The sequence below is a fragment of the Papilio machaon genome, chromosome Z (genome assembly GCF_912999745.1).
Source record: "Papilio machaon chromosome Z, ilPapMach1.1, whole genome shotgun sequence".
Classification (NCBI taxonomy): domain Eukaryota; kingdom Metazoa; phylum Arthropoda; class Insecta; order Lepidoptera; family Papilionidae; genus Papilio; species Papilio machaon.
The window spans coordinates 5,841,901-5,859,872 of record NC_060016.1 but is presented as its reverse complement, the minus strand read 5'-3'; the positions used below and the strand labels follow the sequence as shown (position 1 = coordinate 5,859,872).

The window sequence follows — 17,972 nt, the reverse complement described above, 5'->3', positions numbered from 1 at the left end:
TCTAGGTATAGGAGCTGCTAACTAAACTATAATATACAAATACCAAATACATATAAATTGAATTTACCATAATAAAGAAGCACTGAGATTCCAAATAATAATGAGTAATAAAATTCACGTATAAATTAAATATATAAGTCAATAACACAATTAGACATTGTTTAAAGTAAGCAGAAAGCTACATTAAAAACGATAATTTTACTATTAAACATATAAACATTTTTATTTTCAAATTGAACAATAATTTCAATTTTTCTTCATGTAACAAATAATACATCTAAACAATACAAAATTACAAATAAAAATATGATGGTCGATTTTATGCACTAAGTAATTTTAAATTGTGCATTTGGAAGCCCTGCAAATATGCAAATGAAATGACAATAACATAAACAGCGATGTAAACCAATTGTTCATACGAAACTTATCAACTTTATGTTAGTTAAAACCAAGAATGTATAAAGTTATAATCATAATACGTATCACAAACAAACCTTGTTCCTTAGAAATTCCTTAAGTACTTATAATTAAGTAAAATTTAAAATTTAATTATCAATTTCAATATACGTATCTAGTAAATGTTTAATATAATTTTTATATGTTAAAAAATACATAATTAATTAATATGTTATATTCGGTTAATTTCAAATATTTTGATTTATTTATATATGTTAATATTTAAGATTTTAGCTGCCTTATAAAAATTTAACGTACCTTATAAAACCATTTGTCTATCGTATCACATTTTATGGCAATAACAAGATGACATTTGACATTGTGCAATGTGTTAACATTTAACAAATATAGATATTTTTTTGGATGGATTCCAGTACAATGTGATAGATTTATTTTAAAAAAAGGCATACCTTAATTTACTTTCACGTGTTAAAAACATTATAGAAATTGGACGGTTTTTAATCTACCTTCATAAAAAAAAACTGATCAGTTTACAATTCAATATTTTGTATACTTTTTTTAAAAAAAAATTAAGGATTCAATTTGAATAATAATAGCTATTTAATGTAGTGTTCTGGAACATATAGTAAGAAGATTAATATATGGTTTGTATAGGGCAGTGTTTTATAGTAGATAGGTAAAGGCACAATTATTAATTTTTAATTTGTACTCGGGAATGATAGTTAAAAGATATTTACAGTATATTAACAGGGTCTTACTTAGCTTTACTTACATACAACAATATATAACATTGTAATAAGATCTGTATAAAGGCAGCATGGATACTAAAACAATCTAAAGTTATTTCAAACCGACTACAAAAAGTTTGAATTATTAATCAATTTGCACTATTTCTTTTTATCTCGTAACTTAAATATTACAATGGAAGTTTTATGTTGAAAATGGAACATTGAGTTTTGATGATATTACAGAAGACTCCAGCAATTATTCCATCGAAGAAATGTAGAAATTGGTAAATATAAGACAAGATATATATTTTTTGAAGTCGGTTTTTCTTTTATTTTTAATAAGGACGGTTATTAAGGTTGAAAAATGGATGGCCTTGAGTTGGATTTTAAAATCCGGAGTAGTTTATGTTTCGGAAACGGATCAAGGGCAATCCGCGCTACGATTTACGGTTGTCACAGTTGTTGCGGTGTGACGTCATCACTGCGCGTGCGCACTTTCCTTACATATGTATGGTGGCGGCGGTGTATCGCGCCTCACCGCGTCTCCATCCCCATTGAGAAGGTCGATACTGTAAAAAAAAATTGTAGTTTCAATATGTCCCAGAGTGTTCTATTGGTAGCTTGGTACATCGCACGGCTTCACAGCGCAGCATTCAGACATTGAGCCAAGATATTTGAAAAGGCGTATACCTTGATAAGGAACTGTCCGCTGCGGGTGTGAGGGTTCTTGAAGGCGTACAGGATCCAGGCTCCGAAGCAGCAGACGAGCGCTACGAGAACAAACGCTGCGACTGCACCTCCTACTGGCGACCGCTCAGCAGGGCCTGCGACCACCATACCTCCCACCCGCTCACTACTCGACTTAGTATCCGCATCAGTGTGCACTATTAATTAAAAAATATAGTTGTGGTAAATAAAAATTGTAATTAGGAGGAGGCATTTAACCACAATGTGGTCCATACAATTTAGAAAAATGTACATTGCACTTTATTATATTGTACTTTATTTTCCATACAAAGCATATTTGTATGGAATTAAATAAAGCTAAATAGAAAATAATATCAATAACTCTCTTTGAATGCAACTCTATGAAATTTCACAGAAAAATACAAATCAAAAGACACTTCACACTCTGGAAATCATAAACAAGGTTTAGTCTATGGGTTCTCAAAATAGACATTTTTGTCAGATGTGAAAGAATAATGAAATTAACATTGCTTTACCTGTGCTAACAACAACTACAGAGTTGTTCTGTCCGTCTGTGGTGTACGCTGTGTTGGTATTGTCAGAGGGCGCGTTGATCGGTGCATGAGCGGGGCAAGACGATGCGTTCATGATAGGCTCTCTGTCGCAATCTAATGATATTGATTATAATTAGACATTGCAAATACAAACAAAATATAATTACATAAGTCACTTTATTAAAAACTAGCTTTTACCCGCAACTCCGTCCGCGCGGAATAAAAAATAGAAAACGGGGTAAAAATTATCCTATGTCCTCTTCCTGGTTCTAAGCTACCTCCCCATCAATTTTCAATTAAATCAGTTCGACCGATCTTGAGTTATAAATAGTGTAACTAACACGACTTTCTTTTATATATATAGATATGTCGTACAAATAAATATTAAAGCATTTCCAAAAGTTACATTTATCCATTTGAAGTAATGAACGTAATCCCACTGAGGGGCTCGGAGCCTACCCTAAGTTAGGACATAGACAATCACGCTGACCCAGAGTGTGTTAGTTGAGTTCACACATATCTTTGAATTTATTTTCCATCAACGTTAGAACGTCATATAAATGTACATATCGACGCTGGAAAGCATAAACGCTGTAACCCTTGAAATCGCGAATATGTTTTTCACACGTTAATAATTTCAACCATTATCAAACGATAATGATTTTAATGTAATATTTAAACTAAATTAATAGTAAACTTACTTCTAACCATCCAATCTTGTTTGTTTCTGTCGGTGCCGCTTGAACATTTACGGAGTTGTTCACACCATAGACACTGAAAAAAGATTGTACATTTAATTAGGAATACATTTATAGATTTTTAAAGCAGATAATTTTTTTTTGATGATTACCTGGAAGCCAGTATCGTGGTTGGCGCAGCTCTCACAAGTATTGTACTGAATGCAGGTCGGCAGTGCAGTCAATTTCAAGATAGTGTTGTTCGAAATCTCGTGGTTCTTGAAAGAGATGCGATGATACTCGTATATTGTCTTATGTCTCACGTCTGTTGATAAAAAAGGAAGATATAGCTTTTTCACAAAAATTAAAGAATTAAACATTTTGGAGCTAAGTAAAGAAAAAAATTATTGAGAAGAATGTACGTGGTCAAGTGATGAGTTATGTGGTTGAGAGTACATATTTAGTAAAAAAAAAAACAATGAAATGTTTATGCCTGACCTAAATTAATATTTAAGTGATTATATTTAACGAAGGAAATAAATACACAGTAATATAAATGGAAATATTACAGACGAAATAGATAACCTTTGCCATTGTTTATAATGCAACGTAGAGAATTATCTTGTGCATAAGATAACAGAAGACATTTAATATAAATATTTATTTTTAATAATAACAGAAGATGAGTAAGTTATTATTGTTTCTGCAATAGTGATATGTTAATGACCTACATTCATACCTAATTTCACGAGAATTCTAGCTCGTGTCCATGATTTCGTAGGCGAAAATATTTACAACTAGGTGTTACAAAAAAAAAAACATAATAAGTAGCCTGTGTGTTTTTCTAGACTATGTTCTATATTTGTGCCAAATTTTATCAAGATCGGTTGAAATGTTCAGGACAAACAAACCCTTTTAACAAACATCCATCTATTTAGCATTTATAATATTAGTAAGATGAGTTCTATATTAATTTTCATCAAAATTATTTTGATCTCATAAAAAAGGCTAAAGAAAATTGTAATCAGTTAGATAAATTAAAAAAAAAAAACAACTTACTGAATAGGTATTTATCTTTCAAGTAAGCATCACTGATGCCCACTTTGACGGGATGTTCCTTATCATTTATTTGCTGAACTGGTATAGGGATATCCTTGTATGTGAACACAATATCTCCATTCTTGTTCAGAGTGGCTGCAAATGTGAATTTCTTTGTTGCATCTTCTTGCAGCGTCACATTCTCCCAGATCACTGTAAACTTGGTTCCTAAAACAGCATATATATTACTATAATACTATAATTAATTTTAAAACAATGACTTTACCTAACTCAAGGCAATAATATAAATACAAAGGTATATCCCATTCATCAATTTAAGTCACTGAATATTTCACAGTTGTATAAATATTTTATATTGTTATATAATCAAACTTGTATTTAGTAAACTCTATTTGTAATATATTTTTATATTCCATTCATCTAATCTATGGATAATATATTAAATAATTCAAAAATAAATGTAAAGTACAATAGAACAGTTCTGAAAATAAACATCAAGCTTCACAATGGTGGAAATTTATATATTAAATTATTTTATAACAATATTATACCCTATAAAAGCCTTTATATACATGAGTTGTTTCGCAGTGCACAATTTTAGGTGTAGAGGGAAGGGTCGAGAGCACTGCGCAGCGCGTACTTTATTATTGTTGATTACACTCACCATCATCGTACATTTTGACCATGCTGTCATTGGTGAGGGTGGTGTCAAAGTTGGCCATTAATGGTGCGATGTACTGTGTGGCTGCAAGCCAATTGTGTACATGTTCACCGGTGTAGATAAAGCCGCCGGTAGCAACAGTTATGTTCCGTATATCTTGACCGTAGAATGGAAAATCAAAACTCAATTTCAGTGTCTGAAAAAGATAAACGCAAAAAACACATTTCGTTATTTCTATTAGCTACTGGATCTTAGCTATATAAAGTTTTTCTTTGATGACGTCACTTCAGAATAATTTACTGCTATTAGAAAACTACGCAGTGTATTTATCTCGTGTTCCATTATGACAATTATTTATTGTGCTGAGTTTTAGCACATTAAGTATCATTACTCTAACGTCAACATTAATTAAATTAATTTAGTTTATAACAAGCATATTCCTGGTAGAACAGACGGCCGATCTGACAATGAGAACTTAGCACGATGGTCACAGGTCACCCTAGAAAAGACATGCCTCCCACAAGACGGACCGATCTGGTCAGTTACGGGAGTGCACTGGATAAATGGTTACATGGAGTGGCGTTTGCCCAGCAATGGACCACAAACTAAAATGGATAGATGGATAAAATTTTACCGTAGCACGTCGATGCGAGTTACTGAGTACTTCGTGTATTTCTGGTTTTCTCTCAGTGATATTTGCCCAATATTCCTTCACATAGGAGACATTACCGATGAATGTGCTATTGTAGAACATGTGATTGTCCTGCGTACAAATATAATAAACGATTAATACAAAACAAACATCAAAATGACAACGATGACAAACTAACTCGTAACAACCAATCAAGAGTGGATTATTGTTTATATCATTAAAAGTTAATAAATAGTTATCTTTAACAGAAAATTATTATAAAAAAAATTAGGTAACAATGGTGAAATCATGATTGTTATGGATTCCAAAGTAATTTCATTACAGTACTTACATAAATCAAACTGGTGAGATTGTGTTCAGCTTTAATAGTTTCCGGTGTTTCCCTAAACACATCAGAGATATCTGAAAAGAAACATAAGTATCACATACACGGAATACATAGTATGCATTAAAACCGGTGATTAATTCAACGTGGCGTAATGATTTAACATTTTTTATACGGCATCAGTAAGTGTTCTAATTATTAGAGATTACATCTATTTTATTTATGTACATTGGTAAGAGGCGAGGCCTACTTATATTTATCCCCTTCCTTCACCAAATATTTTAAATAGATAAGAAAGAGATGTCTAATCCTGATATCAATGGATGAAGTATTAAATAAGTGCAAGAAATCTTTATGAAGATAGACGGCAACCGAGGAAGCAGCCTGTTAATATCAATTTTATCACTTAATCCTAATAACACATGTGCATTTTAAGATATGATACACTTCTACATCTGTAAGACTTTGTCCGATTGCTTTCCAACAGAAAATTCAAACGTATGTAGTAAACAATAACTAAGTTCACATTCAATTTACTATCATTGGTTAATTTTAACTGAGTTCAGATTACATTGATATAATAGACGAACTTGAAAAAACATATCACATATAATTGGTGCTTGAATACTTTAATCCAAAACAAATAAACAAAAAATCTAAATCATTATACTTATATAATGAGGCAATTTATATTGGACTAGCTGTCGCCCGCCACTCCGTCCTAGCGGTATTAAAAAAAGAAAACTTAATAAGTAGCCTATGTGTTCTTTCAGACTATGTTCTAAATCTATGCCAAATTTAATTATGATCCGTTAAACCGTTCCGGAGACAAACATCCTTTTATCTAAAATTTCTCATTTATATTAGTAACCTACGTAGTTAAAAGTAGTAATTAAAGTAATAAATATCTTACTAATATATTTCTATTTGGAAAATGGTAACATTAATGATTCCTTTTGATATAATTTATGTTCCATGTTGCTACCATAAAAATCAACTTTTAAATACGGCAACACATACGATCCACTAATGACCGCAGTTTATTTATCTTAATGACTAACAGTGCATTACTCTAATTAAGTAGTATTTGAAATACGTCACGCCCTTTCTTTGTAATAACCATAACATTTGATAGTATAACTTTATTTCATGCTCTTGAGTATTCAAATTTAAATAATGGGGCCTCTAGAGCATTTTACTTAGGAGAATCGATCCTTTATGCTCCATAAACATTTCAGCGAAATACAATTAGCGAAATATAATTAGCAAAATATTGCGAAAGAAATTATTACATTTTTCTTTCATATATTGGTTCATCTTTCTAATATTATAAATGCTAATGTTTAGATGGATGGATGAATGTTTGTTTGAATGTGTCACCGGAATGGCTCTTCGGATCTTGGTGAAAAATTGGCAAAGATGTTTTAATTCCGCGCGAACAGAGTCGCGGGGGACAGCTAGTATTAAATATATTACCAAATATTTAACCAACTCTTAAGAACAACGCTTCTTGTCTCTATTGCTGGAGCACACATTTCCCAATCACTATATAGCGGTTGTCTTTCAAACCAAACAAATTTTATGTAACTAGATAACATTTAAAGGTAAAAAAGAGCTACTTACTATCGTCGGGTAGAAGAGGCTCACTCACTTTGGGCATGTTCTCAGTGAGATTAACGCGAAGTATTCCACTTCCATTGACTCCCAGCAACGGTATCTTGGTGACTGTAGCTACAGCTGGGGTAGAGGGCTCTGAAATACAGTTAAAAGGGAACATTTGTTTAACACCCATTTGTACTACGATTAAATGACACATCGCAAACGTATGCAGCTAAATGTTCATCATCATCCACAGAAGTTTGGCAGGACTAGGATTTGTCTTGCATTCTCTAAAAACTTTAAACAATTGAACATTGAACAAGGCGTCATTTGAAAGTATATTTTCAGGTGCAAAACATTTGTCTAGATAACTAAAAATTCTACAACATTGGTATAAGCCCTCAATCACACGGGCGCTTTAATAACGTCGCGTTAAAACTCAGCGATGGCGGCTCTCAAGCGACGAACGCTTTAAAATCACTCTTGTTCAGTCCGCCCAGCGCTCAAAATGCAACACTGCGCGATAAAAAAGCGTTGCGTTTTAAAAGCGTCGCCGTATGAACAAACATGTTAATGTATTTATTCTATTTGAATGTTTTTTTACAGCGCAATAAAAAAACGCCCGTGCGAATGAGGGGTTTGAGTTTTAAATAGAGTACAGTAACAGTAAATTGAAAAGATAATTAACAAAACGACATTTTGATCTGTATGACTCAATTGCATATGTTATCTCGTTGTTATTCTCAACAGGTTATCTTCAGCGAGTGTCAAAGCCAGCTAATATGTATGTCGTCGTCTTGACATTGGGTGCAAAGTACAAATACGATAATTGTAAAATATGAATTGAGGTCATTGATTGTTTAAGCTCATTGTCTTTTATAATGATATTTTATTTTCCACAAAACAGAATTGAGTGTCGCTTATACTTGCTATTCTGTTTATTGCTATTCTAGTTTACAATTAGTTTTCTTCTAATCATCCAATTGTAAATCGTATTTAAAATAACATTAACGATGAAGACAGGAACAAAGATACAGAGTGCAAAAAAAAATAAGCAATAGCAACAAAAATATTTCGCATTGGCCTTATGTCAGATATTGCAATGCATTAATATTACTAAAAAAAAAAATACATAAACTATATTTAAAGTTTAATTACATATATAGCGAGGCAAGTATTCGCAAATGAAAGCAGACGATGCGCTAAAACTACGCCAGCACGATATTTTATATGTTTCAGAAATCCTTACTAATATTAAAAATGTAAAAGTAACTCTGTCTGTCGCTCTTTCACGTAAAAACTACGGAACCCTATTTAAAATTATGTTATTTTTGGTACACAGATAGTCTAGAGCAGTGATTCCCAAAGTGGTCTACATTAACCCCTAGGGGTCCATGACAACCTGCAAGGGGTCTACATCAGCGAAAAAAAAATTAGGGGGTCCATGAAATGAAAATGGGGACCAAGATAGTGGATCTCACCACGTACACTGATAGCACCTATTTACTTACATCATACTATCTTATAATATCAAAACATATACATCTATATATCTATCTTCTTATATATATAAAAGAAAGTCGTGTTAGTTACACTATTTATAACTCAAGAACGGCTGAATCGATTTGACTGAAAATTGGTGGGCAGATAGCTTAGAACCAGGAAACGGACATAAGATAATTTTTACCCCGTTATCTATTTTTTATTCCGCGCGGACGGAGTCGCGGGTAAAAGCTAGTTATTTATAAAAGTACATATGAAGTAAAAAAAATATTATACATGTTTATAAAATTGTGTAAATTGTAGGATGTTGGTATTCGCTTTGTGGTCGCAATACATTTTGAACTTGTAAAAATCTGAGAGTCGCAATCTCAGAGCTTCGCTACCTTGTACTGATTTGTTCAATTCGTCACTCTATAAATACGAATGTGGGACAAATACGTTTATTCGTTTCCTGAATCTTGAAATGGAAAGTGCTAAGAAAATATTTTAAAAAATATAAACATATAGTATATCACACAAATTATAGTGAGTCAATGTTATTTTGTTTGAGAGTGCTGGAGAAAAGTAAGTACATTATTTTTTATTAAATTTTAGTTTTGTACTCGTAGTTAGCAAAGATAGATATATTACGCCAATCATGACTTAAGTTATTAGTAGTTTAATATTCAATCATGCAAAATTACACGAGTACTCCTCAATAGTTTAATTTTTTAACACTAAACTTCACTACAGTTAGAAATTTACAAGAAATCAATATCAGGTAAGTACGGACTACCTAACGCGGAAAAACATGGCAAGGGGTCTACGACACAAAAAAGTTTGGGGAACTCTGGTCTAGAGCCTGAGAAAGACATATGGTTTTATTGCGAAAAAAGATTTGTAAGTGGTTAAAAGGTATAAAAATATACTACTCAAAACAAAATAGGGCCCACCATCTTTTTGTCCCTTAATTTATGTGCATACATGATTATTACATTTTTACAATTAGTCGATGTTGAATAAGGGTTTTACACATTAAGTAAACACAAAATAACGTTTGAATTGTTTAATTTTATCGCAATACACTCAAATACTCATTTTTAGAGAAAATGAGCACTAAGTAGTCTGTCAATAAAAACTTTTATAGTCACTGTTTGTTTTTAATAAACTTGCCGGGAGCTTTTCTTTAGTATCGAGTAGGACCTCCTTTGCTCCGTATGCACTCTCTGAGCCTATCTGGAACACTCTCAATCAGATGAGTGAGGTTTTGGTCGGGTATTCGTTCCCAACAGAGTTTCAGCGCGTTTATGAGGTCCTGTTGGCTGTTAACGTGGCTATGGGTCTCTTTAAGCCTTCTTTTCAATAGATCCCATAAATGCTCAATCGGTTTGAGATCGGGACTCATTGCTGGCCAAGGTAAAACCGGGATATTGGCATCAGAAAGTGCCCTCTGAATGACTCTAGCTGTATGCGCACGAGCGTTGTCTTGCATAAACACAAAATTATCACCTACTCTTTGTGAATATGGGATGACATGAGGTCGGATTACTTGCTCGACGTAACTGGCTGCAGTGACCGTGCCTTCGTTCAAGATCACTAGCTCTGTTTTGCCTAACAAGCTTATACCGCCCCATATCATCACACTCGGGCCCCCAAAACGATCAGTACCGTGCATGCATGGTTCAGGAAAACGTTCTCCTTCTCTTCTCCACACACGTACACGTCTGTCATCGCTAAAAAACTTGACTTTACACTCGTCTGAAAAGAGTACTATCCTCCAATTGTCCATGGTCCAGTGCAAATGCTCACGCGCAAACCTCAAACGTGCTGCCCGGTGAGCCCTTGTTAATTTTAAACGAATAACACGCATCCTAGAATGATGCCCGTCCTCGTGGAGACGATTCCGAATGGTTTGACCACTAACGCGTGTGCCAGTAGATTGCCTTAGCCAGGATTGCAAGGTCCGGGCGGTTGTCGTGCGGTCCCGGCGCGCAGTCAATCGAATGTACCGGTCTTCTTGAGCAGATGTGGCTCGAATCCTTCTTGATCCAGGTCTTCTAGCCACACTACCTGTCTCCTGGAACCGCTCCCATACGTTTCGAATAGCTCGCCGTGACACACCAAGGCGAGATGCAACCGATCTTTGCGATTTTCCCTCTTGAAGCAAAAGAACTGCCCTTGTCGAAGTTTCCACATCCATATGACGACGAGAACCTGGCATTGTAATCGGGAATAATGCCGAAACGAAAAAACACAGCTAAACAAAGTATGATCAAAGTATTGCGCTTAAAGCAAGAATGAGAACACAAACGATTGAAAATTTAAGAAATGGGTAAATGGGTAAGCACTTTACTTTTTTGTCTCCCCACTTGAAATCAACAAAAAAGTTAACTTTTGAAACATCATTATGAAGTAATAAACATGTGTGCTAGAAGTGGTAGTGCTTCATTTAGTCAATGATAAGTATATGAGTTATTTATAAACACGATTAGAGACAAAGTTTCGGTGGGCCCTATTTTGTTTTGAGTAGTTTAGTATGGAAGTATCGTCATTCATACAGCTTGGAGCTTGAAACTTATTTTTTAGACTTATAATTTGTTAAAATAACAATATGGGGATAACAATTTATATGAGGATATGTAAGATTTTTGTCAATGTTTTCAAATTTAAATGTTTTGTTTTAATGTTTTACAATAGTTATTATTAGTTATAGTTTAAATAAAACAATTAGTTTAAATAATTAAAAATCTACACGGCAATTAATACATATATTATTTCACTAGTTTTCGTATTTTATTTCCGATTTTACGTAATTTTGTCTTTCAAAAACCATAGTATTGTTTCCAACAATATAGTTTTTAGGTAAAGAATAATTGAAAACTTAAAAGGAATTAATATACTGTAGTTAGTTCATTTTTTAAACAAAGACCGTGAATAAATTACAACGAAGCCTTTGTGATGAGTCGACAAGTACACGTTCATTTTCTACGATTGTCTGTAGGGTTCTTGGTATCATTAGAGTACACAATACGTGACTAAATACACGTGACATAATACGTAACTTGTAATCGTATTTATTTATAAGTTTATCATAATATCAGAGTGCGGTGATTTAATTATGGCCCAAATAACGTTAAAAGACCTTGAGACTATGTTCTAGCAGTAAGACGTAGTTACGACACTTTACGGTTCTATGGCGATCTGCTTTACATCGGCAAATAACGCACGTATATATATAAATATAGTCTTAAAGCAATAACAGAGGTACACAAAGACGACGCATTTATCTCGTGTCAGCTCATTAAGAGCGATGAATGAGTGTGTGCGCATAAAAAACAATGGGACAACTATTTCAATTCACCTACTCGACGCAATTTGATGTCATGCAGTTTTGTTTTAACTTCAATTTCGACATTTTTCATATCGAATTCCAAATTTATAACGTGTGAATAGAACATATTATTGTTATATTTCAAGAAAACTGCATCGTGTAAAATAAATAATACTTTATTGTGAAATGACGATGGGAAGAAATGTAACCATTTTAAAAATTAAACAAACACTTTTTATGAAATCGACAACGCCATACGAAAATGTTATTTGAAATAGTAATCGAGAAATTGGAACGATAAATAACAAAAACCGAGCTACGTCATTGTAAACACCTGTGTAATTTCCCTTAGGCAAATAATATGTACTGAGATCATCGGCCACCGTACGGCCACGTCGCGGGTAAATTATGGAAACATTAAACAATAACTAAAGACGAATGCCAAGCTTATAATAAGAAAACATATTGTAGGATCACGCAGAGGTCTTAGCACAAACAATACCGGTTTTACTTGAATTCGTAAAATAAGAATATTGTACTTGAGGCTCCTCGTATGTTTTATTTCTTTTCGTATGCCCATAAATAATAAAACGCAGGAGGACGTCTCGCTATTATATTATATCCGTTGAACATACAAACATTTTAATCATACTAATATTATATACAGTGTAACTCTTTATAACTAAACTCAAGGGACTGAGCATTTTTTATATGGATTGAACAAAAAACAACGAAATTAACAAGATAACATAACATAAAACAATAATACCGATAATAAATATTTACTGTCTACAAATAAGAAGTATTTTTTCTTTTGAATTCTTTGCCTTGACATTTGAAAAGTGGTGTACTTACTGGGAGAGCTGTTGATTGTCCTATTGATGTCGTCTGCGGAAGTTGATTGAGTAGGTTTGGTGGAACCGTTGGGAACAGTAACCGGTGTTGTCGTGGTGGATTCCGGAGCGGGCGTCGTAGGGCCTGGAGCGTCACGTCGATAACGCTCATGTTCCAATAATACTATATTTGGTTCTCTATCGAAAGTAACCAAGCTCTCATCTAATGTGTAATCCACATTACTCCCTGGAGAAAAGAAAATTTTATCACCAAAAATAAACAATTTACACATAAGTAATATAACAAACTGAAAGTACCAGAACCAACTAGTTGTATTGCAGTTTGAAATACGGCTAGGGTTAAAAACACGTCTATTTTCATTGCTACGCGATATGATCTTGATAATCTTAGAATCGCTGCGACAATTCATTTCCATTTCTATTACTCCAATGATATAACAAACGTTTACGTTACTCAATCCTTACTGTTTACAAAAAATAAGTTTACGCCTGTTGTGGGACAACTGAATAAACAAATAAAACAAACAAAGCTATATAAACATTGTTTTTACATTAAGAAATGTTTGTCTAAAAATGATTATAATAGATTGTTAGGAAAACATTTTTTCTATCATAATAATATCAAATCGTTGTTTATAGATTACTAACTGTCGCCCGCGATTCCGTCCGCGCGATATTAAAAAAAAACTTTATAAGTAGCCTATGTGTTCTTCCAGATTATGTTCTATAACCGTACCAAATTTCATCAAGATCCATTCAGCTGTTCTGAAAATACCTTCAAACAAACATCCATCCATCCATCTAAACATTCGCATTTATAATATTAAGTGAGATTTAATGGATCCGTTAGTAAACGAATGTCGAAATTTAAGCGATATGTGTGTTTTTAACAAATTATTAAGAAAGTAGCAATAGATGGTAATAAGACGTCCGGTCGTAATAAGAGGCAGTGTTATTGGTTGATATCCGGGAACTGGACATATACACGATTAGCTGCCGGTGACACTCGATGACTGAACAAAATGTAGAATATTAAATCACAACTCTAGTGTTTTTCATTTAGTAGTTGGTTCGAATAATCGCCGGCCTTAACATTGATTTCCACTACCGAAATACCTACTTGTATAAAAACATAATATTCTCCGAGTATTTTAAAAAAAAAGAATGACCATATTTTTGATGTACAAGTCGCTTACAGCGAAAACTATAGTGTCAAAAACGCTTCGATGGAATATACTTCATTGTTAGGATTATTTACTTTACTATCAACTAATAATTTTAAGGATTAATTTAGGTATACCCTAACATTCTCTCTAACAATATTTTAGGAATACTCTACGCAACTAATCTTACTTTTGTAGTAAATCACTGTGGTAATTAGCGAGTTTTGCGAATAATAGCCATCGCGTTATTTACATGAAAAAGATAATTTCTTATTCTTTACTCTTTCTTCACCTTTTTGGGGTAACCACCATAACATATACATTTAATTAAAAATTTCATTACAAGCTGGGTGTATAAGCTTTTTTTTTTATTAAAATTCGGGATTTCTACATAACAAACAAATAACAATTTCACGAGTGTCAATGACATGCAACGAAATAAAGGTTTTTCTGTAGACATTAACTTTATTGTATTAATTGTTGAACTAAATTACTTCATTTACACTGTAAATTATGTGGGCGGATATTTTAATCAAGTGTCACTTAGGCCCTTCGTACACAAGACAACGTTAATCATAGAAACTAATATTGAATGGTTGCGTCGCAAGTCGGCATAGCAACTACATGTCAATTTGAGTAATTTTAAATTTAAAAAATATATAACACAATGGCTAATGGCAATTGACTAAGACTATACTGAAAATCTATTAAAAATAACGCAATAAAAATACCAGACGTTACAAATTTCAAATAAATTTGAAGAATATTAAGAAAAAAAAATTACACATACACATACACTTTCAAACACAAACACACAAAACACATATTATTACACACAAATTGTCTCTTTAATATAACAAAATACAATGTATCTTTTAACATATATAATATAGTAACTAACGCTTAATTAAGTAATATATAAGAGAAGGCGCTGCCTCCCGAAACACAGTTTTAACTAGTTCGGGAGACAGAGCCCCACTAATTTTGTGAAAAATGGCTTATAGTTAAATAAAGAATTTTTTTTTTTATGTCAACTGTCTAGACTTGCTACAAGATGCCAGCGATTGGCGAGTAATGTCGGCAACGGGCGTTGTGTACGAACCTCTGACATTTTTTTTTTTATATAGGAGAAGGGGGCAAACGAGCAACGGACCACCTAAAGTTATTTGATCCGACGCCCATGGACATACGCAACGCCAGAGGAACCGCAGATGCATTGCCGGCCTTTAAGCATTGTGTAGAGTTTCTGCCGTCGTGGTTTTGTGTGGAAAATCTGCACTGTTTAAATACTCATTTTACTGAATGCATCAGTAAAACATTTGGACGTGGCCTCGGCATTGGCGCCGACATTTTGTGCCTGCGAGGCAGTGTCCAAAATCCATTTGAACGTGGTAGAATGGACTGATTAATTATTTACACAATAAATCTTATTTAAAAAAAATTCTCGTGTCACAATGTTCGTTCCTGTACTCCTCCGAAACGGCTTGACCGATTCTCATGAAATTTTGTGAGCATATTGAGTAGGTCTGAGAATCGGCGAACATCTATTTTTCATACCCCTATTAATTTTTTTTTTAAATGCGCGCAGTCGGTGTCGCAGACAACAGCTAGTTTAATATAAAACAAGATGTAAAAAACGTCAAAACTGAATGAATGTCAAAAAGGAAAATATTTTATAAAAATTTCCAAAAAGGCTGAAGTAATAAAGCTGGATGCAACCCCGAGGTCGCAACAACATTCTTGTTCATGCTACTAATTAAAGAAGGCAAGCATTGCAATGACAAAGTCAAAACAATATCTAAAAATATGTAACAAATAAGATGTAGTGACACAACCTCATCTGGGTCGGTAAGACATAAAAGGGAAAACATAACAAGTTAGAGTATTACAAGGATCTTGTGCCAATTTTTTGGTGATGACGGAGGGATTGGTAACCTTTCATAATTTAGTTTGACTTATACTCACCCAATTAGATAAATTTGTTGGTATACTGTGTGTAACAATCAATGTATTATGTATCAATAGACCAGCAATGATATCTGAACCAGTGAGCATAAGTCAAACTAAATTATGACAGTAGCCCCTTGTCAACGTAAAATAAGTCATAAGATCCTCTTTGTAATGTAGCTAACTTTTTTATGGGAGAAGGGAGTAAACGAGCAAAGGACCACCTGAAATTATTTGATCCAAAGGACATGCCTCCTCAATGCCAGAGGAACCATAGGTCTTTTCTTGATGGCCTTTATATATATATATCTTATATATTTCTATGTATCTTAATATAGGCTGAAATTAGCTTTTTATAGTCAATTGATATTTGTAGGACTCATACATGAAATGCTAAAAAAACCTCAAGTAAAAAACAATATAATTCATTTATTTACTGAGATTTGTTTTTTAATTTTAATAGATGATGATTATAAGTCTCGATATAGTTGCCGTTGACTTTTGTTCAGATTGGATTGTTGATAGTCTGACTACATTTATGCATATGAGTAGAATACTAGTGTCAATCATCTTTCACACTTGCCAAAAATCTGTTAAGTTTACAAATTTAGAATGTAGACTGTAATTTAGCATCGGATACATTATTTTACACATTTTAATTGAAATATATGAAAAACTTCTAGCTTGAATGGCAAAATGCATACACAACTAGCTATTGAGTGACTTTGTCTAAATGGAATTTAAAAGGAAGTCATTTTTGGTTTCTTTGCCGCATGTGCATATTCCAAATTTGATTAATTTGCTAAGCTATTATATGCTCCCACAAATAATCTATATAATAAAGTAGGAAAATTTTGAATATCCGATTAGATTGGCAATATTATGTTCTTTTAACACAACTATAACAGCTCTATTAACAGTCTTATTTACTGAATATGAGTATATGAGTAATATGTGAATAAATTTCAACTAAATAAGAAAGGATAAGAGTTTAATCCTTTTTTATTCTTTTAGTTTAACTACACACAAATTTGAGTTACATCTGAACATATCCATTACATTTACTTTTAAAGACTAAGTCTTTTTTAACCCACATTTCCCTTAAGCTTATTAGAACTGATGTACTGATCGCCTGCGATTATTGTCCCATATTTCCAGATTACCAACACAATTGTATTAAGTAATTCATATAAAACATTACGATATCAATTCAATGATGTCATTTCGTAATGTTTTAAAACATAAGTAATATAAGTTTTAATACAACGGAACCAGACAGTGTACAAACTATGACAATCTTAATTAAAGTTTTAACTGAACGACACTACATTTTTAGTATGCACTTACCCTTTACGCAGTGGCTAAACCAAATCAGTAGTAACAGTGACGTGGTGGCCATCACCTTCGGCAATAGAGAAAGTAACATTTTTCTTGAAAATGACACGTTCCCCAAATCCAAAATAGACAAATTAACTTAGTAGCTTTCCACGCTGGCGTATGTATTGCAGTTCCTGTATTCTGTGCAATATAATGTACCTAACGCCTAGCGTTACAACGACACAGGATTGGACACAAAATACAGATTCACATGGACAATGGTCACAGAGTAAAATAAATTCAATTTAGACTTTAGATAATCTGAGGATTGAGGAGGATTGCTATAAATGTCACTGGAGACCAACTGCGCACTAATACCAACCAAACGATAAAAATTGACATACCATGTTACTGTAAAAGAATGAACTCCGGTGAGTTCTAAGTTTAATAAAATGTTTTGTGCTTTTTGCATAGATTTATTCATAGTATTGATGCTTGTACTTTTTCCAGTTCAAAATT

At 33.1% G+C, this 17,972-nt stretch overlaps 1 protein-coding gene across 1 annotated transcript; it reads right to left on the bottom strand.

Annotated features, from left to right (window-relative positions):
- Positions 1-1,037: 1,037 nt before the first annotated feature.
- On the bottom strand, positions 1,038-17,755 carry LOC106716989 (plexin domain-containing protein 2). Its single transcript, XM_045686010.1, has 12 exons — positions 17,484-17,755; positions 13,028-13,252; positions 7,384-7,512; positions 5,767-5,837; positions 5,418-5,546; positions 4,787-4,979; positions 4,123-4,329; positions 3,237-3,388; positions 3,088-3,160; positions 2,369-2,500; positions 1,836-2,029; positions 1,038-1,714 (listed from the first exon to the last, which is right to left on the bottom strand). The coding sequence occupies exons 1-12, from the start codon at positions 17,560-17,562 to the stop codon at positions 1,646-1,648; spliced, it is 1,653 nt and encodes a 550-aa protein (XP_045541966.1). The 5' UTR covers positions 17,563-17,755; the 3' UTR covers positions 1,038-1,645.
- Positions 17,756-17,972: the final 217 nt, after the last annotated feature.

What these genes read in the sequence shown, in the direction of transcription:
- LOC106716989 (XM_045686010.1), bottom strand. Translation starts at nt 17,562, where the DNA reads ATGTTACTTTCTCTATTGCCGAAGGTGATGGCCACCACGTCACTGTTA. An exon ending in ACAAGATTGGATGGTTAGAA is followed by an intron (nt 2,501 to 3,087) that starts GTAAGTTTACTA and finishes CAATATCATTAG; the next exon opens with ATTGCGACAGAGAGCCTATC. An exon ending in GCGGACAGTTCCTTATCAAG is followed by an intron (nt 1,715 to 1,835) that starts GTATACGCCTTT and finishes TTTTTTTTACAG; the next exon opens with TATCGACCTTCTCAATGGGG.